This window comes from Danaus plexippus (genome assembly GCF_018135715.1).
Source record: "Danaus plexippus chromosome 29 unlocalized genomic scaffold, MEX_DaPlex mxdp_37, whole genome shotgun sequence".
NCBI lineage: Eukaryota > Metazoa > Arthropoda > Insecta > Lepidoptera > Nymphalidae > Danaus > Danaus plexippus.
In genome coordinates, this window is record NW_026869858.1 from 904,878 (window position 1) to 928,976 (window position 24,099).

At 34.6% G+C, this 24,099-nt stretch overlaps 1 protein-coding gene across 1 annotated transcript; it reads left to right on the top strand.

Annotated features, from left to right (window-relative positions):
• Positions 1 to 341: 341 nt before the first annotated feature.
• LOC116776780 (unextended protein-like) lies at positions 342 to 23,750 on the top strand. The gene is made up of 14 exons (XM_061529153.1): positions 342 to 705; positions 15,757 to 16,231; positions 16,720 to 17,259; positions 17,555 to 17,671; positions 17,920 to 18,091; positions 18,775 to 18,966; positions 19,884 to 20,027; positions 20,464 to 20,601; positions 21,119 to 21,261; positions 21,540 to 21,666; positions 21,870 to 21,999; positions 22,226 to 22,322; positions 22,724 to 22,798; positions 23,170 to 23,750. The coding sequence occupies exons 1-14, from the start codon at positions 377 to 379 to the stop codon at positions 23,263 to 23,265; spliced, it is 2,775 nt and encodes a 924-aa protein (XP_061385137.1). The 5' UTR covers positions 342 to 376; the 3' UTR covers positions 23,266 to 23,750.
• Positions 23,751 to 24,099: the final 349 nt, after the last annotated feature.

The following is a 24,099-nucleotide window of genomic DNA, read 5'->3' on the forward strand; positions in this document are numbered from 1 at the left end:
CTTGTAACTCTAACTGGCTAGTACGTGACATGTTTCAAGAACATAATGAAGGCTATATGTTATTCTGATGTATAAGGAAACATTGTAAACTTTCTTTTAAATCCATCTGATAGATTTACGTGTCCGAATAAGAGTTTAGCGTAATTAATATTAAGTAGAAATAAGAGTTTATTTTGGCTTTTTTATTGAAATTTAATACAATAATTACGAAAATAAAAAAGACATTTATTTAATGGATGACTTTAAAATATATATAGATAATTTATTATTAAAATAGGTTAAATTGAAAAAAGACGATGGCAACAATTAATGACTGGCAACACTAACAATTGACAGTTACTTACAAAGTAACGAATAGCGACCAGTCGCGGCTGAGATGGCGCCGAGTGTGTTACGGACTAGCGTTTACATATTATTATTATTTATAATAAACACGCTCGCATCGCCGCCATCGTCCATTGAGGTCGTGAATCGTGAATGTAACTCGTTGGAGTGCGAATATGTTTTACATGTTAGCGGTGTAAGTCATTGGTCGTTGACCGAAGAGCCCGGTGTGAGCGGCGACGTGTGTACAAAGCAAACATATATATACCCTGTTGGTGTCCAAGTTGTTCGAGCACCAAATACCAGGCTGTTCCTCTGTGGTGAGAACGACCACGGCTGGTTCTATGATGGAGTTATTTTGGATGGTGACGTCACCGCGCGGTGAGTTGTTTACTTTCGTAATATTTCAGAGTTATATTTAACTATATCAGTTATATTCTTATTGGTATCTGTTTAGTTGAACATTTGTTTAGTTTTTCTGACTAGATAATGTATAATGAGGTTACAATTTATCACGTGGGTACTTGACACAGTGAGTCACTGGTGATTTAATGGGACGAATTCATTAAAATTTTAAGGTCGAATATCATTAAATACTTTTTGGTACGTCTGTGTATATTGTAAACTTTTGCATGACAGGAAAATTAAAAAAAAACACTTTCCGAGTATCTACTTTTTAAAAAAGATTTAACTGTCATCGGCTGGAACTCGTTATGAAATAAAGAGGCGTATAAAAAAGTATAATTTTGGATACTATAATAAAATGAAAGTTATTATCTCATAATACATAAAACATGTCAGTTAACGCCGCCATTGGCGCCAATTTTTTCCGTCCGATGGGCGTCACTATTACGTCTGTATTGTATTTTCTCCGAAATCCCATTCAATGATGTAATGGTGTTTAAATCGAACTACTGTCATGGTGTCGGATACAATTGTTGTTGTGAACGCGGTTCAGAGAAGCGGTTATGGTTTGTCTGACTAGTAGGACTTGTATTGAAGTAATTACGTATGTAACTATAGTTTTAACATTTGGATTAACTTTATAAACAATTCTATACGTAATAGTTATAAACTAAAAGATAACTTTTGCCTATTTTTAATTTAAGTATGCTGTATACTCTACGCAATGTTGTTGTTTAGTGATTATACTGTCAAGCTTCAACAACTATATTGAGAAATGTCAAAAATGCCCTTAATCTTTTTGGAAAAGAACTGATACTCTTTCTCTGCTGGATCTTGCTGAGAAGCACTGTTAGGAAACTGGCTTTCAAATGAAAAAACCCGAATAGAAATCGGTCTATATCTTTGAGAGCTACGATGCTGATGACAAACAGCGACGTAAAACGTATAATAAAGTTTTTCGCGTGGGGACATTAAAATAGAAAAGTAAGATTTCCTGTAACACATTGAAAATGTCGTGGGTTTTATTGATTATAGGTTAGCCAGACAATTTTTTTATAAAAAACTGTTTAGACTTTTCAGGACCTTGTGAAAACAGAACGATTGTCACCCTTATTTAGTGGGAACAATGAATGTAGGGCCATATATATATATAGTATATCATCAAAAAGTAAGCCTAAAGTAAGTATATATATATATATATATATATATATATATATAGGCTTACTTTTTGATCATAGTTCGACCTGTATGACGATACGATGCCTAGTACTAGTATTCGTCGACTGCAAAAAGGGAGTATAATCCGTTTCACGAGTGAAATAAGTTGTGAATTGTGACCGTTCGTTTTATCGGCGCTGTGAACTCATGCTAAGTTTACACGTATTTCATCTAAGTGAATCGTAAACCTCATTTATATAATACATATTTTATTAAATAATTATATTCCATTGAATGGAAATACAGCTATGAATTTTAAATTAAAAAAAAAATATGTATATGTATATATCATTTTAATTCTATATTTCGAATTCGTCTTTACTAACCTTTATAGTTGACGAGGCTTTCCGTTAATGGTTTTTATGAAACAAAAGGCATAGATTCTGTTTCAGCTGTATCCTATCCTATAAAAATCCGTTAAACCGGGTTTCGTAGTTTTCGGGTGATTGACAGACGAACAATATAATAAATGCGAAGAAAATTTAATCAGAACTCATGTTTGGGAATAATTTGGAACATACAAACAAACAGATCTGTTATTTGGGCTGTTCAAAAGCGTTTCTTAACGAGTTCTTGTGTTATGTGTTTACAAAATGTGATGTACAGACATGCAATAACTTAAATAGTTCTTGAACAAACATTATACTAAGCATAGTTTAAATAAATTAAAGGATTGCGTAAAACTAATGACTTCAAAGTAGAGATAAAATTCAAGATAGTAAAATTTTTACGTTCATTTAGTTATCTCGATAACTGAAGGCGATAAATAACATAACTAGCTGTGCCCGCGACCTCGCCTGGGGTTTTTGAGTTGTATTCAGAAAAAAAATATTATATATATGCTTAATATAATATATCTCAACCGACCGTCAGCGACATCTATCGTCTGTGTGACGTTACTAAATACTACTTAATACGTATAACTACTATGTTGTGTACGTTTGAATTACACGGAAAGAAGGGATACGTTGTATACTATTTTATACATAGAGTACTTTTTTCTTAAGTATCTAAATCCGTGAATAGTTTTTGAGTTAATGAGTAACGCCCATACATACATACTCCCTAACATTTCATATGTATTTTAAGGCTTTATCAAATAAACGCGGGCAATAGGGTTGCGGTTTTAAAAGTACTATTTCCATGGCATATAATACATATTATGAAGTACCTTAGTACGAGTCCAAATTCCAACTTAATACAAACAGTTTAAACGTGTCATTCATGTTTATGAATGCACAATGAAGCAATTAATATTTTAAAATTTCGATCACAATAAGTCTTTGTAAGTACATATGTAGAGAAGCATCGTCGAACAAATTTTCAAAAGTTCTCAAGAAATAAATTTGTTCCAGAAATTTTGTGGGACTAAAGATTTCAAATACTTATATGAAGGAATGATATTATTTTTAGTCGTTTGCAATAAATATATATACCTATAGAGATAATAGCGATGCCTGAAGCTTATTCAGGCCGTCACTTCATACATATCCAACAGAGCTACTTTTCTGTAATGCGACATGCGACAGACGAACAATTCGTTGCGATGTAATAAAAATTTAATCATATAAAGCACACGTCTGGTTTCATCATTGTCTAATAATAACTCATCCTTGACGCCGTCTGTGCGTATGTCTGGTTTTTTGCCAATATTTTTTTATAGCGAACATAGTAAGTATTGCGTAATGTCTAGCTTTTCCTTTCCATGAGTTAATTATTATATATTATCTGTGCTATATATTTTCCCATGCTTAGACATTTTCTAATACTACGGAATTGACACAGGAAAATGTTTAACGTCGTTTATTCGAAGAATTTTTTTACCTAAATTGTCCATGGCCGTCATAATATAAATTCTCTTGAAATGATATGACATTATAGAGACAGACTTTTTGATAGCAGCCTTTGCAAGCGACTCCGTCCGCGTGAACATCAGAGTTGCGCTCAGTGAGAAATGTGTAATGTTTTAAAACAATACATATAGTAACCTAGGTTTCAGCTTTTTTTTTTAAATAACTTACATGCCGACTGCAGCGCCATCTTGCGGGCTGATTAGTGAATCTAAACCATATGCGGCGCCACACAAGAATGCATAGAAAAAATCATTAAAATCGGTCCAGGCCTTTTAAGGGTTTACATACAGACGTACGGTAGAATTTTATGTCATTAAGATAAGGAATTCCATCTCAAGTAGATAATTGTGGGCGAATTAATTCAGCCGTAATAAAATGAAGTCAAAGAGAGCTGTGATAATCCTGAGCCGTGCAATATGTTGAGTTCGTATTGTAATACAAACACTCCCGATAACAGCCAGGCCTTGATAAGCCAGGCCTACCACGAGTTTCCATATACACTATACACGGAGCGTTTACGGTTGTTCATTCGTAAATCCTCACATACATTATTAAAGTATTATTGCATCAGAATCCGGGAAACGCTTAGCGTGTAGTGTGATGAAAATTTCTGCTAAGTATCCTTACCACGCGTTATCACAGTCAATTTAAACGCGGGTAGTTTTTTTTATATCTAATTTTAATTCATGTACCTACGTTTTCACTATCACGTGCGAAGTATTACGAGTGAATAACTCGAAACTGTCTGTATTTAGTATCACGATGTGAGCTTGTTGTATGTATACATTTGGTAAGTTATAGCCGTGAAAATAGTTTCTTATTGTAACGGGTTAAGGAGAGTTAGGTGAAAAATAAAAATATTTGTGAACACATCTTCGTTGAATGATATTTAATTACATATTCGCGTTTTAAATATCCGTTTTGTCGCTACAATTAGGAGTAAATCCTGGTGTAATGACTAGTGCGCCACGCCCTTGCCAATTTCGTTGTATTTTATACACACACGGCAAGTAACCCGTTGCAAGTAAACGGCACAAGGTTTCTACACGATTTAACGACTATTCATAACTTATGTATGTTTGTCTGTTGAAATTATCTTTGAAACGTCGGGAATCATGTTTTATGAATTGGTATAGGCTTGTATTTGACCGCGTCTTTGTCTGCACTTCGGGTATAGGTTGGCAATTAAGTTATGGTTACCGAATCAGCGACATCTATCGTCTGTTTTACGTGGTCTCTTGCTGAATAAAATTGTTAAATATATATATAATAATATATATATATGTATTTCTACTCGCTTCCCTTTTTATTGTCTACTAGATTTTGGTAGTTTTTTTAATATTGCAATGAGAGGTGTTTGTTTTGCGTACTGAACTACTGAACACGATAATATTTTTTGAGGGTAGAATCACCTTTCCAGCTCTTCGTATTACCCTCATTTCTATATTCCTGGTTCTAGAATATAATTGAGTACCACAAAGGAACATTTTAATATTGCTAACCCAAATTTTATCGGTCTTTATAAAGGGAAGTATTGCTTGACTGTCTGAAGCAGATCTTCTACTCACATATGCAGAATCCGCCAATGATATGCATACATAATTTCGGGGTTTTACCAACTGATAAACTGTATCCGTACTTACCCGACATAAAAGACGGACGTCGTTTTCCTTTATGAATGAAAATTTATGTATGTACAAAAGTACGTACATATATTTTCATAATTTTTAGTAATTTTAATAGTTAAAAAACTTGCTACACACTGGACATTTTTTTATAATAATAACTCGTGTTCTACATTTTTTGGGAAGGCCAACGAAATTTTCAAACATTGTACTTACTGCCTGTCCGTCAGACAATGTGTTGGTTATGGAGATACATTGCACGTATAAACAGACTCACAATACAAACATAACCACTCTTTACACCGTTGAGTAAATTAGCAACAATTGTCACTTATTCATCCCATGAATTGTATGAGTCAATATCTGTATTTATTTCACGGATTCCTTATACTTTTAGTGTTTGTTTGCTAAATATTTATTACAATTATATATATACATGAGATCTATATTAGGTGTCTATCTGTTTGTTACCTTTTAACTATTAAATACCAGAATTCCTACATTAATAAGAAAAGGGCTAAATTAATGGGAGGTCATAATATGATGTGGTAATAAATAATGTAAAGCGAGCTTACATATGTGTGTGTTTGTGTATGTGTGTGTGTGTGTTTGTTTGTGTGTGTGTGTGTGTTTCCAGTTATTGTGATTTATACGGAAAACTTTTATTGTATGATGGAAAAATTGTTCTTTGTATAAAAAAAAAAACGTGTGAAATATTGGGGTTGTTGAAATTGTGATAAAAAATTTGCGTTTATAATTAGTTGCGTGTGTGATAATATCGATTGTAGGCATACTAAGATGTTTGTTTGTGTGCGCTGATCTCAGTAACTTCTGGTTGGAAATGAAAAGTAATTTTGTGTACAAGTATGAGGAATGAAGGCATAATACAAATAAGATAAGTGGTCAAGTTACTACAGCTCGAATATGGGCTGGCTCGACCGGGGAAGTGCCACCCTCTCACAGAAGATCTGTGTAAAGTTGCCTTAGTGGCTGCGTTTCGTCCGATGAGTGAGAGAGCCGGTTGCCATTTCCTCATACCCACCCCTCCGTTTTCTTCAACAATCAAGGTTGGCAAACCATCCGAGAAACTATGCTGCGGATGTCCATGGGCGACGGTCACTACTGCCCATCAAGTAGGCCGTCTGCCCGTTTGCCACCTTTCACATTAAGGATAAATGCTTCAATAGAGCGTGTGAAATATTTATATATATATATATATAAATGATATGATGATTCATAAATCAGGTCATATTACAATATTAAAGTTGGTTGCTTATTGGGAAACGTGAAACGTTTCGTACGTAGTGTGACGATACAAACTCGTGTTAAGCATACGGTTTTATATAGTGTGTAGTGACGTGGCGGTCTATAGATGTCGCTGAATGTATTATATGAAGGACACATGCGTTTAACTTCGAGCCTAATTACGAACACTGACAAATACGCAGGCGAAAACTAAAATATGTCTAAATTGTAAACGTACACCAAGTATTTTGAGTATAACCATTGTAATTAACTATTCAGTACTTATCGCGTAATGCATTAACATACACACATCCACTATATACATATATATATATACACAGTTATATTTAAACGCTTTATCACTTTTCAAACTTAACATTATGTTAATGAGTCACACACATACGTACAAATGTTGTTTGATTCATGGCGCAAGAGACTTTATAAAATATTTGATAATGAGAATTTTAAATAGATGAGTGGATGGATGAATGGATGGATGGTTGAATGATCGGGAAGATAAACAGTCACTATATATAAGTGGAGAATTTGGTAGAGTAAGTATAAAGGATATTCTAAAAAAAAACATTAAAAAATATAGTTCTCTTATAAAGCCAGTAATTTTAAATAACAAATCGAACCTTAACTAGAACAAAGTAATTATTATTCTAACCTAAAAACATCTTAAATAAGCTAAATTTGGTTTGCAAATTCACTCACAAATCGCGTCGACCAAATACTTTCCCGCGCAAAATTGAATAAAACAAATGTCATCGCTTTAACGTCACTTCGGGTGCGTTCGGGAATTTAAAGGTTCGGTTCAAATTAAATTCGTGTTACCTAAATAAATAAATAAATATATATATATATATATATATATATATATATATATAGCACATTAATATTTCATAAAACTGAATTTTAAAACGTCGCAAAGAATAATTTTTTGGCAAACGTGAGTCTTATTTATGTGGTTAAGCCATGTTTTTTTGGACGCTCGCCAGGTCTTGAGTGTCATCTGGAATGCTTAGTCAAATTATAATTAAATCACATTTCGCGTTCGCTTTCGTTATTCATAACTACAGAAACAATTCGGATATTATATATCTCTAGCTCTCCCCGTGACTTCGTCTGCGCGGAATATTTATTTCATATTATATATATATATATATATAATCAAACTCACTCAAGTTACGCCTTTATACTTTGTGTATCTGCCAGTGTAAATCTATAAGAAATCGGTCCAGCCGTTTTGGACATTAACCGGAACAAACAGATACACTAAAATTATTAAATATAATCCGTATGCAAGTAGTTACTTGTATAGTTCGTTTGGAATTGTCTTAAGTAGATTTTATGATCCGTTTTAGTACGATCTCCCGTGTAGTATAATTACTAAGATAACCGCGGTTCATTATACATAGGACACAGGACTCTGTCATTAAAAATATGTCCTTCTATTTTCTTTTACGTAATCCATACCTTATTACTAGTTTTCAAGAGACTTAAAACCGACAGTATGTTGTTTTTTTAAGTCAAACTATACGTGTAAAAGGAAATAGTTATTGGCACCTACGTGTCAAACGATTTGTGAATCATGCTAAAGAACTAACTGGTTTCGGTTAAATTTACGTACAAACAAAAATTACTGCTCACCGTGCGTTACTACCACGTGTAAAGATTTACATATGAGATACTTAATACTAGCAGTTTGTAGTTTGACAGTTTGTAGTATTACATTTTTAAGCGACAACAAGAAAGTGGGTTCCGTATTTTTTAGTTCATGGATATTTTTTCTCAAGAGCTAATATTCTTAATTTATTTAAAACATTTCAGATTTTGGCAGTAACATTATGATATTTGCAGAAATTTATTTCTTTAAATTACTTTGGTTTTAATTTTTATCCGAAGCCAAATATCATTTACTATCATTTACTATGGCGTCCAAAAACTATAAGACAATCAGAAAAATTTAGCGCGCATTCCAAGATAAGGCTGTGAAATATGAATTAATTTTAATTGAGGTTAATAAAATTGTAACCGGGAAGCGCCTATACATTTTTGTTACGCAAAATAACATTCGAGACGATATTTCTCCAGGACCCAATACAAGTTTGCATTCTCACTAAATATCAAGCGTACGCAATTTCTAAAACCTACAAACAGACCGTATGCAGGGTCACGATACAAGCTTGTGTGATCATAGTTCTGTGTTGTATGTAGTCATGTGAGATAGACGATAGATGTCGCTGTCATTCGGCTAAAATTACCGATACATTAATCTAATCTAAATTCAAAAATCCATAAATAGGAATGCCTAATGTGTGGTACATAAAATATAATATAAGTATTTAAATTTATATATTTTATTCGTATTTAATGGTGAACCATTGGAAATGAAATTAAAAGGCTGTTGTTATTACGTCATCTGAACCAGATGGAGTCATTCGAGTCTACAATAATATCTCTATAAATATACATAGTTTTTTTTATTCATCATAAAATCAGGACGTCTGTTCGTCTCGGTTTATGAATTTTAAAATTAATGGGTCGTTGAAATTAAGTCGTCATTACGTGACTTTGGCTCGATAGTATAGAAGTTTTTGCACGTAAGAGATGCTTTGTACATTTTAATATATACACTAGCGACGCGCCCCAGTTTTTCATGGATTTAGTGAAATTCTAGCCTACGTCATAACCGGTTAACGTCCCTTTTTGATGCAAGAGTTTTAGAGTTATCGCGAGCAAACAGACAGAGATGCACAGTAAGTGTTTGTTTTATATTAAGTAGTAAAGAATTGACTCCACTGTATGCTATGTTACGTAACAAACGTGCCAACAGACATATATGTGTGTCTGTTAATTGGTGAGATCTCGTCTGTACCGTCATACTGAGTCAGGGGCTGCCGAATTTGGCAAACGTCCAGTCACGTTGACGTCAGAATACTTGGTGGCATCGTTCAATTGGCTGTACAATTAAACGGTTCTAGTTAAGGTTAAAACTATCCGTTAAATACTGTGAGAATATATTTTATATTGTCATCTAAATAAAACGGAATTATGACAAATTGGTTTAATTATTTTGTTAGTGGCCCTAACTTTTTCATCTCTCTAATCGTTTAAAGTATCTTTTTGTTATAATAATTATGCCGGTGACTTCGTCCGGTGTACTTGTAATTGCGTTTGAAAGGAATGTCTGGTTAGAATATATGTTAATAGCCAATCTTCAGCGCCATCTGTTGGCTGAGTCGCGTCACTTCGAACTACAAACCACATATAAGTATATATTTTGATATCTGAGCTATATTATTATAAGTAATATTAAAATTCTCTAATTAATTACAGTAATCCCCCCTATAACACGGTACTCTTATAACGCGTTTTCCTATAACGCGGAACAAATATACCGTGTAATAGGGGGGATTACTGTATCCCTGAAATGTTTCAGCGATCTATTAATCTAAACTAAAAGGTCACTTCCAATACATTGAGCCATCCCAACGCGAAATTTGTTTTAGAAGTATTACCTATTACTATACCATTATAGAAGATTAAATTTCTGTAATACAAATGAAAACCGTTCTTGCTGGGCCTCAATATTATACAGTCAGCAGCAAGACGCCAAACAGCTGAACCAAATGCGTTGAAGGCACTTCTAATTTAAACGTCTCCAACGAACTGTGAGAGGCGAAAATATTGTGAAAGTTCACACTTAGTCCAACATTATCTATGAATCGAAAATGCTGAGGAAATATTTTGTATTTATTCTTTAACTACCTTCGTTAGCGTCTCTACTTAGTTTATATGACAGTATGCGGCTTATGAATTTTCTTATTTACGATTTACGGTTCTTAGCAAATACTTTTTCGTTCTTTCTTGTTCTTTTCAAATTTGGTTAGGTAGAGAGAGGAGCTAGGATGGTGGAGGTGAGCGTTCAACGCGCGTTAGTTAGGGGATCCTTAAACCTACACTTGGGTCGCAAGTCCCGGGCACTGTTGGAGCTTTTCTCCCTGCACCACGATGGACCAAGCACCCGCAGGTAAACTGAAATTGAATCATGGAATACTTACAAGTTTCATCGAGTCCTTTTGTTGAATTATGTCTTTTACTTCTGTCAACGTCCCTAACCCATTTTATTAAGACAACTTTACAGCCGGTCCCGTGATACGTGACTAAGAAGTAATACATACATCCTATAACACGCAAACAATATGTGGTTATTATAATTTTTCGTGAAATAACGTTAAAATCTTATAAGCAATTTAGTTGGCAGACCACAGATATTTCCATAGCCGACATAACAATGTATTTAATCAATTAAGGGAATCGGGTCAAAGGAATCATTATGGTCACGCTATGGGCGCGCCGCTATTAACATTACGGGCTTATTTTTATTTATATTACGCTTAAGTGATTTATGACATACTAGTTTTTTTGGTGCGACTTTGTCTGTCATTTTGTACATGATTTGAGAACCTTGTAATATAATATTAAGATCTTCTGTAGTTTTTTTTTTTCGGTGACAAAATCTATCAATAAGTGTAAATAATGTTTTTCGTTACAAAAAACTTGCGTATATAATCGTATTAAAGTCCCTTTCATATTATTTTCTCTGTTTTTTTCTGTGGTTATCACCAAATATGCCCGAATATGTGCTCTCCGTTTCGTATTGTCAAATATTTTAAACATTGTCTTAATTTACTTAAAATAATTATGATTTTGCTCTTCAATAACCCTCCCTACTTATATAGAGATATTTTTGTTATTCTATTCTAAGAAATGACGAAAACCACTTTCGCTAGTTTTTTTTTCCATTAAATCTTATATAAAATTGCTGAGATCGAAGTGTATGGAAAAGTATGGAACGTCCTTTAAATGTTAAAATTGTGAATAAGAATGATTTTGCAAAATAACATTGTCAAAAAACTTTACTTTTTGTTTATAAACTAGGAGATGCCCCCTCGCGTGTTTTTTCGCTTCGTCCAAAAACAAAATAGTGTCGGTGCAAGTCAAGTGAAGCGACCCTAGCATTTCTATGCCTAGCAGTTTTTTGGGCACCGGTTACACTTTCCGTCCCTTAAATAGAAATTGGTGATCTGATGTATTTTTTTAATATAAATCAGCCCAAATAACTGATCTACTAAACAAAAAACCTCGACTTGATCGTATATTCGGTTGCCGAGGTCATTTCCGTGGATGAATAACCTGAGTCGACAGTATAGCGTTCAACTCGCTCCACCCAAAAAATAATTAAAAAAACATTGAAATAAAATAATTAAATCTGTCGAGGGATTGAATTTGAAAATGTGGGTAGTTGCACTTGTGTGAGGTCTTAATTTATCCAACATCAAAAAGTTGTCGTAATTCATGTTCATGCTTTTAATCATATTTTAAATAATATTTTATCATCTGTCAGCTTTTAGTCGTGGTGGCCTGGAGGTTAAGGCCTGTCGCTCATGCATGAGGGTGCGAGTTCGTAACCTGGCAAGTACCAATGTAATTTTTCCCAGTTGTATGTACTTTCTAAAAGTATTTAGACACCACTGTCAGACGGTGAAGGAAAACATCGTGAGGAAAACTGGACTTATAATTTCAAATTATAAATTTGAATTCGCAAATTCGCCTTGAGCGAGCGTGGTGATTAATGCTCTAACCTTCTCCACGTCAGAAGAGGCCTTTGCTCAGCAGTGGGCGTCAATAGTGACGATGATGTTGTCAGTTTTTCTGTTTGCTATCCGCTTTTTTTACATACAGACATTCCAGCCAAAATTTGTCTCTTGTTTATAACTCGAGTTTATTTCTATGTATATATAAGTCACAATTTTATTTTTAATCATTACATACTATACATTCAAATATCTCAAATTTCATATTGAAGATTTTGTTTCACTGATCTTTCCTTTGTTTTATGTTTAAGATAATATTCATCTCAGTCTAGACTTAGTTACTAGACTGACGACTTTCTCACTTAATTCGAATAAACTATTTATTTCATTTAGTTTAATGTAACAATTCATAGATAATCCTAATCACCGATTATCAAATCATTCTATTGTTGTCTGTACGTCCGACATTCACCAACTCTAAACGCGATAACGGTTATCGTTAGTCAAGGTCGTTTCGATTTTCGGTACTATAATGTGTTTCATTGTACAAGTAAGTGCCAAACTATTTTTTCGTTCAATGAAAACATATTTTTTTAAATTCCTATGTTTATGGAGAGAATATTTTTTTAATGATGTAAAGATTATCGCGTGTACTAATTTATAAGGAACTAAGTTTTTCGGATGCTACTAGTTTTTTTATTATTATACATGTGTCTAATATTAATATTGGTTTTATTCAGAATATTTTTATGCTTTAAATAAGTTTTCTTAATAAAAAACGACTACATCACAATTAAATATTATTACGAAGACAACTACTATAGCAGTATTGTCTATGAGATCGTTGTCTCTAAGATTACCTCAAACGTAATCAAAGATATTTCTTTATTGCAGAACGTTTATCTATTCCACAGTGTACTCCATACTTAAAAATTGCCTTAAAACTTCTAAGCATCCTCTCTATATCGTCATCACGTCTCATACAAAGATTTTGTTTAACTTATACAGAATTAATTGATATGTGGAATGAAAAAAAAATATCAACACGGCAAATAGGAGAATAAAATTCAGCACATATAGCATTATTAGTTCATTGATTCGAGTCAACGCGATAGCTCAGTTTCCAAAGAAACTGGAACGACATCTACAGGTAGCAGGTTTACATCCGTCATCAATATTTTTTCATTCTATATGAATCTTAAACTAACTATTAGTTCAACGACGTTTTATTAAAAACAATTACGATGATTTTATTTAGGTTTTAAAAAAAATAGGATTGGATAAACACTCTTAAAGTAAAAAATGTCGTCTTATCCACGAACTGACTAACTAAACTCGGCTGAATGTAAGATATACATGAGATATAGAGTTACAGAAATGCTATACGATTTTTAACCTGTTATGTTTAAAAAATAGTCAAGTCTGTTGCTTAATATTTAGATATTAAGTAACAAATTAGCATACGTTTAAATAATACTACTAAAATAATATATAGAAGTCCTGTTTCAATGTTACTAGTGCATACACAAATTCAATCATGCCTCATACTTGAAATTTCAATTATAAAGTCATTTATATAAATATAAAAAAACATGGATTAAGAACATGTGCATGGAGAACATTAATTCTTTTTAAAGACGTATATATATACGTTAATTTATTACTTTCTATCAATTTGATTTAGATCCTCTGGTTCAGGTGTGTCAATTATATGTGACAGCGAGGGGATCCCCGTGGAACCGGGACCAAGATCCTGGTCCCTTAAAAGGCTTTCGAGTCTTTGCGTTCAGTACCGATGACGATGGACGGGTGTCCATTTTGAAGCAAAGATAGTTATTACTCAAAACGATACTTCTTTATTGCTAACTAATTCTTACAATGAATGGCAAGGATTGTATAGCACTTTCTACCACTGTGGCTCCCAAGGACGACAAATGTAGAATGAATTCAGTACGATCATGTTTGGACTTTTATATGGTTAATTCTGTAATAAAATTGTGGGTACTTGAACAAAACTAATCAGCTGATGTATTATTACAATTATTTACGTCGAACATGTGGGTAATTTGAAAACAATTGTAATGAGGGAATGACGAGCCTCTCGGCGCGATATATATGATTTAAAATTACACATATATGAGGTTTATGTGAACGATCAAAGGTCTAAGTTGGATCATATGTCTAACTCGAGTTCAGAACCAGAAACTTCGTAAGAAAACATTGGCTGTGTACAAATATTTTGATGAAATAAACATTCTGAATACAAAATAATTTTATATAGTTTTCCTCTAAGAATATAAAATAAGAATAGGTACAAAACCGACCTTTAGAATAAAACCTACAGACGTTTATATTACATTCCCCGATCAGTGTGAGACATCTTAAATGATAGCAATCGACGCGTCTTTTGATAAGATTTCTGTGTCAATTATTACTAAAGCAAAATCTGATCATGTATTATGATAAAGTTACAATTATACTCGGTGGTTGACAAGGAAGGACAGCCTTAAAATGAGGCACTGGTTCCAGCATAGAAGGCTGTGTAATTTGTTTTGTCACTATCAGTTGGGATAATAGCCAGCAGAAATCAATTCTAATTAAATCTACAATGAAAAATACGAAGTAAAATTAAATAGCGAGATCTTATAGAAACTGCAACATTGTATTATTCTTTGACCGAGGTTATTTAAAAAAAATTACTTAAGTTTTTAGATTTACCAGCGTTTATTTATATTATCTGTATTAAAATATTTTTTTAATTATAGAAAACAGCGTTTATGAATGGTCTGTTTTGAATACCATGATTACATATAATGTCTCTAATCGAAGAGCTGAAATTATTTATGCCAAACGGGACAATGATTTTTTGATAAAACATTCAAAATGTAAATGTATGAATTATTAAAAAAAAAAACAAACCTAAAAGTCTATAGTTCAAAAATTACGATAGTGATTCCATTCGTGATGGAATCGTAAATAGTTTACGATGAAATTTTCTGACGATATTAGTTTGGGAAGTTGTGTCACGCAAACAAATCAACATGACAACAATTATACCAGATAAGTGGGCAAACAAACTGAATAATGTCAATTGTGTACTCACATTATTTAGGTTAAGCATTAGTCATGTCGCTGTCATTATATATAACTCGTGAAATAAACTATTTACTCGTAATGAAATAAGCAAAATATTAGCTAACATTGTTGATAAAAGATTTTCAAATCGGTTTATCTTAAGGCTCTATTTATAAATACACAGATTTTACGTGAATATTCTCTATAGACGTCTTGGTGCTACAAAATTATTCTTTATTATATTCCCATACAAAACTAGTATAAGTCTAGTTTTTTCGTTATATATATTAATTTTAACATTAAAATAAAAATAATAATAATATATAAATAGTTTCGAATATATATTTTGTGAAATGCTCGCCGTTTATTATTTCGTAATATTTGAAAAATATATATTTTATTAAACAGGACGTCGGAAAACGAAATCGAAGACATACCGCGTGATGAGGTAGAGGAATTGGACGGGAGCTACCTCCAGCACTATTACAGGGACCTCGCTGTCAATAAACACAGAGATGAGGTTGAGGAACTTGTGGACACGGTTGGAGACAGCAAGTATGGTCGTATCAAACGTCAAGCAGCAGAGGAAGCTGACAAGGAAGTAATTGGAGAAGTTAATGTGACGGAAGCATCTATTGTCGAGAAAGCTGCCCCAACTGCTGCGCCATACGTCGGTCCTATACGACTCATGGGTCTGAGGATAGAGGAATCGGCTAAGGAACCCAAGATAGTTGATGGCATGATTCCTAGCGTTCTGCGCGAGACCCTGTTCATGATGAGACTATTCGGTGAAGGCTTCACTAGTGACACTGTGATCGCATTTACCCATGTCCCAGAGGAATATGGAAAGCCCTGCCATTTCCTCCTCAGCGGAGAATACAAGGTATGTTTACACTTACTTATTTTACCTTAAAGTTGTCTAGGAGTCCCTTTTTGAATAAGTCCGTTATTTGTATTTTTGTGCCATTCTTCTTTTTAATTTTTTCACTGTATACAACATAGCTTAAATTAGTCTGCAATATGCATATATTAATTCCACCTAGTTTTATTTCATACGTATTATTTCCATAAGTAGGTCAACCAGTAAGTCTAATGTCCTAGTTCCAGGGAGTATTTAGGTCATCTATTTTAGTACCGGATACTTCGCTAGCTATTTACGCTGGACGGATTTTTTTGAGTTATATTTTAATTATTAAGTGTCTGTCTGATTTTATGTAGGCATGTGTGATAAACAAATTGTTGGCGTTAGTATTATGTTTACGTAGATGCAAATCACGATAATTACTTTAGAGTTATCTAAGGATTAGCTCGTGATATTATTCGGCAATACTTTAAACCTGACATACACGAAATTTTAAATTTTTTTGGCAGGTAAAAGAGGCGAGCTCTGATTCCGCGCTTTTCGAATTATTAGCTCCCCCTCCGTTAGAGGACTACAAATTCTATATATGCACAAAAAATTCGAGCAGCGCGGACTTCGTCCACCAGGGACAGGAGAAATGGAAGATTTTGGGGACACACAACAAACTTCTGCCTCTATGGGCATCCCTGATCCTGATTGTCATTCTACTGATGTTGGCATCCCTGTTTTCTGGTCTGAACCTCGGTCTGATGGCTCTCGATAGGACTGAGTTGAAGATCATCGCCAATACCGGAACTGATAAGGAGAGGAAATACGCCAGGGCCATTATGCCAGTTAGAGCTCATGGCAACTATCTTCTATGCACCATTTTGTTAAGTAACGTAGCCGTTAATAGTACGTTCACTGTTATTTTGGACGACCTGACCTCTGGCCTTGTCGCTGTTATCGGTTCAACCTTGGCTATTGTGTTTATTGCTGAGATCACACCTCAGGCCATCTGCGCTAGACACGGTCTGCTGATAGGTGCGAAGAGTATTTGGATCATGAAGGTGAGTGGGAAATATCGTCTTTAAGATACTGAAAAACTGGTCACAAATGTTAGGACAAAATTATTATCGCTTTCGGTTAAATACAACATCAATACAGTCACAATAAAATCAATGTGTCCTTTCGAGTTATGCCATTATAAAGATATTTAATAGTTCCTGCTATTTCAATAATAATTTGACCTAATAAAAAAAAAATTCAATGGATTTTTGCTTCATTCGTTAATCGTTACATAAGAGGGAGTTACATGCCAAGAAAATCATTGATTACTTACGATAATGTTTCTTAACAAATCAGATCGTTATGGGCATCTGCGCTCCCCTGGCTTGGCCCACGAGCAAGCTCCTGGATTACTTCCTTGGTGAAGAGATTGGTACGCATTATAACAGAGAAAGGTTGAAGGAACTCGTCAAAGTGAGTATTAATTCGTAGGAATGTCATACTTGTATATCGATCTCTTATTGGCTAAGCCTATATTTTTGTTTGAATATATGTTACACTGGTCAATCGAGCTCTGGCCTAAGAAATATCCGTCACGTCAAATCTGATATTAAATTAAAATGCCAACATAAGCATCGACTCCTGGTGATATCTGACACCATGAGTCTTACCAAACCTGGTTCGGACGAGACCCTAATCACAACCACGGCTTTGTGAATCAGATCACCAACCACGTGAACGACCTTGATAAGGAAGAGGTGAATATTATATCTGGAGCCCTGGACCTCCGCAAGAAGACCGTCAGGGACGTCATGACTAAGCTGAAAGACTGCTACATGCTGCCCATCAACAGCGTGCTGGACTTTGAGACTATGACCGAGATCGTCAAGTCTGGTGAGACTTATACACACACACACACACTCAACTGGCTTCATTTGAAATAATCACTACACTCACACACACATGTATCTTTTCGTTTCTCAAGTAGTCATTTGCTGTATAACACACACATAGCCTATAGAGATACACACTTGTCAATTTCTATGGCCAATTCCGTATTTCGCACCTTTTTATGGGTGATGAAGTTTGTATACACAAACGATTCCAATCTCCTCTCATTGTTGTACTATTGTTTGACTGTCTGTATGTTTTGATTAGATTTCATCGCTGTTTATTTCGGGATACGATCTTGATCGCTCGATATTTAGGCTCCAAACACACTGATGTCCGTCTGATAATTATACGCCTCGTATAACTATATTTTTTTTCTTGAATGTACATTGCTTTGGACTTGATTAAATTGTGAATAACTTTCAGCGTCCCCAACTCATCTCTGCGTTGCTCGACAGAGTAACATAATTTATCTTTAAAATTTCTCTTCTGTCTCAACTCTACACAGACATTATTATTCTTAGTTCTATTTTATTAAACCCCTATTAAATTCATTATTTCCCTTTTTAACGATTCTAAACTTACCAAAACTCTCAAACATAAATACAACATGACCCAAAAACTAAGCGAAATTTTTGTATTTTCGTAAACTCCGCTCAAACGTTCCACCCCATCCCTTGCACCAGGTTACTCCCGTATCCCGGTATACGAGGGCTCCCGCACCAACATCGTGACCGTGCTCTTCATCAAGGACCTGGCGTTCGTCGACCCTGATGACAACACTCCTCTGAGAACCCTCTGCCAGTATTACCAGAACCCCTGCAACTTCGTCTTCGAGGACGCCACGCTGGATATCATGCTGAAGCAGTTCAAAGAAGGTAATGTGTTCTTTTGATGCTTATATAATGTTGGGCCCTATTCCATGGTTCTATATGAGACCTTCTGGTTAGATCAATTCTAAGTGACTAATATTGATGACGAAACCGTGACATAAATATGGTATTTTTCGTGTTTTATCAACAAAATAACCAAAAAAACTTATATAGAGACGACTATTTTTACGAGAATATATATATATAAATATATTTTTTAAATTAAACACTGGAGTACTATTTTGATTTTTGCCATATTCTTGTCCAAATAAAACAACCTTTACCTCTTTGAGATTGTAATGACCATGTGATAGAAGTATTAGTGTTTAGAGCCCGTTTAGCGTTAAAAAGTCAGACATGAGTGAATCACGACCAATTTATCTGGACCTCCCTAAAGTAACGGATACAATACAAGTCACAGATCACGTTAGATGTTGGAAATTATTGGCTATTTACGACCACGAGCCGCGTCTGTTTAATTTAAAATGTGATCTGTTTAAATAATAACTCATTATTAAAATGTTACACATTGAAACCATCGAATGATTTGTGGCGCGTTGGAAAATACTCACAGGAATATTTTGATACTATCGAGGCCGTAACTCGTAGTTAGATTATTTCATACACAAAAATTTCGTTGAAAAGAAATTACTAATAAAACGAAGTATAGTATTTTTGTGAATTTATCTTAATAAAAACTTCAGCATATCCACAATGTATCATTTCTTGAATTCAATTGACGGAAGAAAATAAAAAAAAAAGATAAGATTCCAAATTCAAAATATTGATATTTTCGAGCACAAATGACGTCCTACATCAAACAACAAATCTCTTTAAAACATTCTTTGTTGACAACCTTCAGATTTGTCAAGCGATAAAAACGTCAAACGTCAAATTTTGACAAGTGTTTTTTTTTTAAACAGGCCACAAAGGTCATATGGCGTTCGTCCAGCGGATCGAGGAGGGCGACGGCGACCCGGTGTACGAGACCGTCGGTCTGGTGACGCTCGAGGACGTCATCGAGGAGATGATCCAGGCTGAGATCGTTGATGAGAGCGATGTTATAAGTGAGTACAACTTGGCTTTAATATTCAACACTTGAACCGTGCTTGGGTAAGTTATCAGTTAACCCTTGTAGGACAGGAAATTAAAGATCCTGACCTTCCGGTTGTCACTCAACGCGTCAAGCGCTGTTATTTTACTCTATTAATATGTCTTATTATTATTAAGCCAAACGCGAGATATGGGGATTCCGAGATAGGTCCACATCATAGCTCATTTGTGGCTCCGACTCCAGAGCTTAAGCCATTTATTTAAATCATCAGAAAGCCAATTATAGTTGGTGACAATAGTACAGTTGGCATTTGGCAGTAACTCAAAACCCTTACTAAAACGCCTAACAGTCTTCATTTTAATAATATTTTTTTGTCCACACATAAATATCTGTTGTATACATCGCTTAAAACGATGCGAATAGAGTTCATCTCGCTCCGTACATTCCAGGTGACAATCGCACCAAGAAGCGCCTCCTCCGCCCCATGAACAAGCTGCACGACATCGCAGCGTTCGCCGGCCACCAGCACCAGCGAGTGCACGTCTCCCCACAACTTATCCTCGCCACCTTCCAGTTTCTCAGCACCAGTGAGTATATTGCTGGCCAAGGACCAGTTCCACGGCACTGAGGCCTAGACGATATCAAATAAACATCACATATCTCACTGGATTTCCTGAGACAACTCGTATTCACTTCGTTACGTAACGTTACGAGTTACGTAACGTTATGAGTTACGTAATGTTACGAGTTACGTAACGTTACGCGTTACGTAACGAAAGAACCGTAGTTTTTCCATTACTACCTGTTACCTGTTTTTTTTTCTATTATTTATATGTATATACGTGACCTGCGTTTCGGTTCCTTGAAATGATAAAAAAGTCTGAGTATAATACGAAAAACTTTTTTTTTATTTATACACGCGAAAATCTTAGATATCATGATTCTATTTGGCGAGTGTCAACTAATTGTTCCGAGTGAATATATTATCTAGATTTATATTACGATAACCATATCAAAGCCAGGATTTCCAGGTGTTAGTGGAATATCCTGACAAACAGTTTTTGGCAAGTCCATTGCGTGACACAGCTCACATAACGTTTCCAGGTGTTGATCCCTTCCGGGCTGATATGATATCTGAGAACGTCCTGCGTCGCCTGCTGAAGCAGGACGTCATCCAACACGTGAAGCTGAGGGGTGATGAGGATAAGAACGACCCCAAGAGATACGTCTTCCAAGAGGGGAAACCGGTAGGTCGAGGCCAAATGATTCCTAACAGACGATCCCAGTATAACTTTTTTAAACGTACTTAACACGTGTCATACTCCTATCAAATCTATAATAACTTATAGCTGACTTACGTGTTGTCTAGAAAAAAAAATATATATATAATGTATGCATATGTGCCGAGTTAGGATTGAAACCTTACTATGAAATAAATATTCGTCTGTAAGGACAGATTTACTTCACATTTAAACTAACTGACTAACTAAGTATATAATGTCATATGTCCTATTAATTCCTCAAGGTGGACTACTTCGTACTGATCCTCGAGGGGCGAGTGGAGGTGACGGTCGGCCGAGAGAACCTCATGTTCGAGGCCGGACCCTTCACGTACTTCGGAGTGCAGGCGCTCACGCAGAACGTGGGAGTCGGTGAGATAGATTGAGATAGCAAGAGATGGGAGGAGAATAGAAATGATTGCTAACCACTTAACAGAGTTGGAACCAACGATCAGCTCTATATCTCATTCCAATCAATATCTCGACTAAACTATCGTCCTACTAATTTAAGCGTTCTAAACTACAAAATATAAAATTTAATTATTTATTCCTATATGATAATGTTTGTATTCCAGCCGAGTCTCCAGCCCCCTCGACCCTGGGGTCTCTCCAGAACCTGAACATGGATTCCATGTTGGGTCACACCTTCGTCCCGGACTACTCCGTGCGAGCTATCGCCGAGGTCTACTACTTGACCATTAAGAGGTAAGATATATTTTTAAGATTAGATCTCGTATTTCAATTATACACACACACACACACACACACACACACACACGCACACGCACACACACACGCACACGCACGCACACACATACATATGTAATATATATATATATGCTATAACGAGAACATAATTTATGAATAACAAACAATCTTTTGACGAAAAATGTTTTATAATTTTAATAACCAAAAATCCTATATAATACAGATCCATGTATCTGGCTGCGAAACGCGCGACCCTCATGGAGAAAGGCGCCCTCAACAAGGGAGGAACCAACGAGCAGATAGAACCCGAAGTAGACAAGGTTAATAACTGATGTTAAGAGTTTGAGATCATTTTTGTCTTAATTGTTGTTGTTAATAAAAAAATATACCCCTGTGACGTCATCAGGTGAAAGTAATGAGCGCTGACTCGACTATTTGTCGTGACAGTTTCAAACATTGTATTTCCTTGTTTTATCAACTATAATGTTTTTTTATATTTTGTTACTGTTATTGTACGAACTTTCTAAAAATGTTTCTCCGCTTAGTGACGTCAGTAAGCTCTTGAAAAACCGTACATCATCACAGGTTCTTGTGACAGTTCAAAATATAATTTTTTTGCCTATATCATTATGATACTCCAACATAAGCTGAACTGTCCGAATGATAGCTTCTATTTAATTGTATAAATTATAAAAAATGTCTTATACGTGTATTATTTCAGCTTCTGCGCGAAGGTGACGGCCACAAGCTGGAAGAAATAGTCGAGAACGAAAAAGAAAACTCTATAGTTAAACAGGTATTTTATATAATTTACTCGCAATACCCCTACCACAAGTTTGACACACTAAATACGCTGCGTTTTGAGTTTTCCATTCGTATAACTCGGTTGTTACTATGATAATTAAATTATTATTTTTTTTGTAATCACGCAAAAAGGAGGCGAAGGAAAGGTATTGATACGGTATGTTCAGAACGAAATATATTTAATTAATATGTAAAGAATAATATAATATATATTTGAGATTTTTTTTTTTAACTAGCAACACAACACCGTTGAAACAAACCATTTTTTTTATATATGACAAACTATATTTAGATTTATTTTCTTATTTGATATCCTGTAAACCTCCATGATAGATATATTAAAATTTTTATTGTAATTTTCAGTTCAACCCTACATCGGCAAGCCCATTCACGAATTCCACCTTCAAGTCATACGACAAAGGGGATAATCCTGAAGAGGAGAAGCTTTTAAAGAAATGACAAGTCCGATGACAATTCAGCGGTGAAAGTTTAAATTACAACTGAACATTTTTCCCGTATTTAATAAAAGCATTTTTCTTTAACATAGCTTTAGGATAGTAATAGTTGTGAAGTACTTACTTGTATGACTAGAGGGACGTTTTTGTGTCTTAGAATCACAATTAATTTAATAAGTTTATACAAATATTGAATTTTTACTAAATATATATATATATTTTACCTTTTTATCCATTGTCGTCCAATTAGTGTGACTATATTTTTATACTGTTGTATCCTTAGTATGAGTTTTTAAACTATCGCAGTTGCGTTCTACGTTATCAACAACCAGGGAATCGATAGTTTTAACTGCGGAACTCATAGTAAGGACGTTGTATCCAGTCGTGCCTTAACCACCGGTGCTTTATACATTATATTAAATGTTCCCGTGTATTTCAGACGTAATATTAAAGCAAGGAGATTTTAAATAAATGTATTGTGCAATGTAAGAGTTTTTTGTTATTAAAATATATGTTAAATAAAAAAATAGGTACATATTTTTGACAACCAAATAATTTTATAAGCCTTGACATACGCTGTTGATAATTCAAAAAATTATTCTACCAAATGATTAACTACTGAACGAAATCTCGATGACTTGAGAAAAAACAGAGAAAATACAAAAATCTAATCACATATAGAAATTAATGTATATAAATTTGGATGTAATTCATAATATATAGCAGTGGCGTGCACAAGATGCCAGTAAGCACTGCTTACCGTCCCCATACAACAACTAAAGCCTCCTTTAATTCTGACTTACATACTTTTAAACGTACGTCACGTAATATGAATGTT

Bases quoted from the DNA above. Each gene is read 5' to 3' on its own strand.
- LOC116776780 (XM_061529153.1), top strand. From the start codon at position 377: ATGGCGCCGAGTGTGTTACGGACTAGCGTTTACATATTATTATTATTT. The intron at 706-15,756 runs GTGAGTTGTTTA...TTTATTAAACAG, and splicing joins GATGGTGACGTCACCGCGCG to GACGTCGGAAAACGAAATCG. The intron at 22,799-23,169 runs GTATTTTATATA...TGTAATTTTCAG, and splicing joins AAAACTCTATAGTTAAACAG to TTCAACCCTACATCGGCAAG.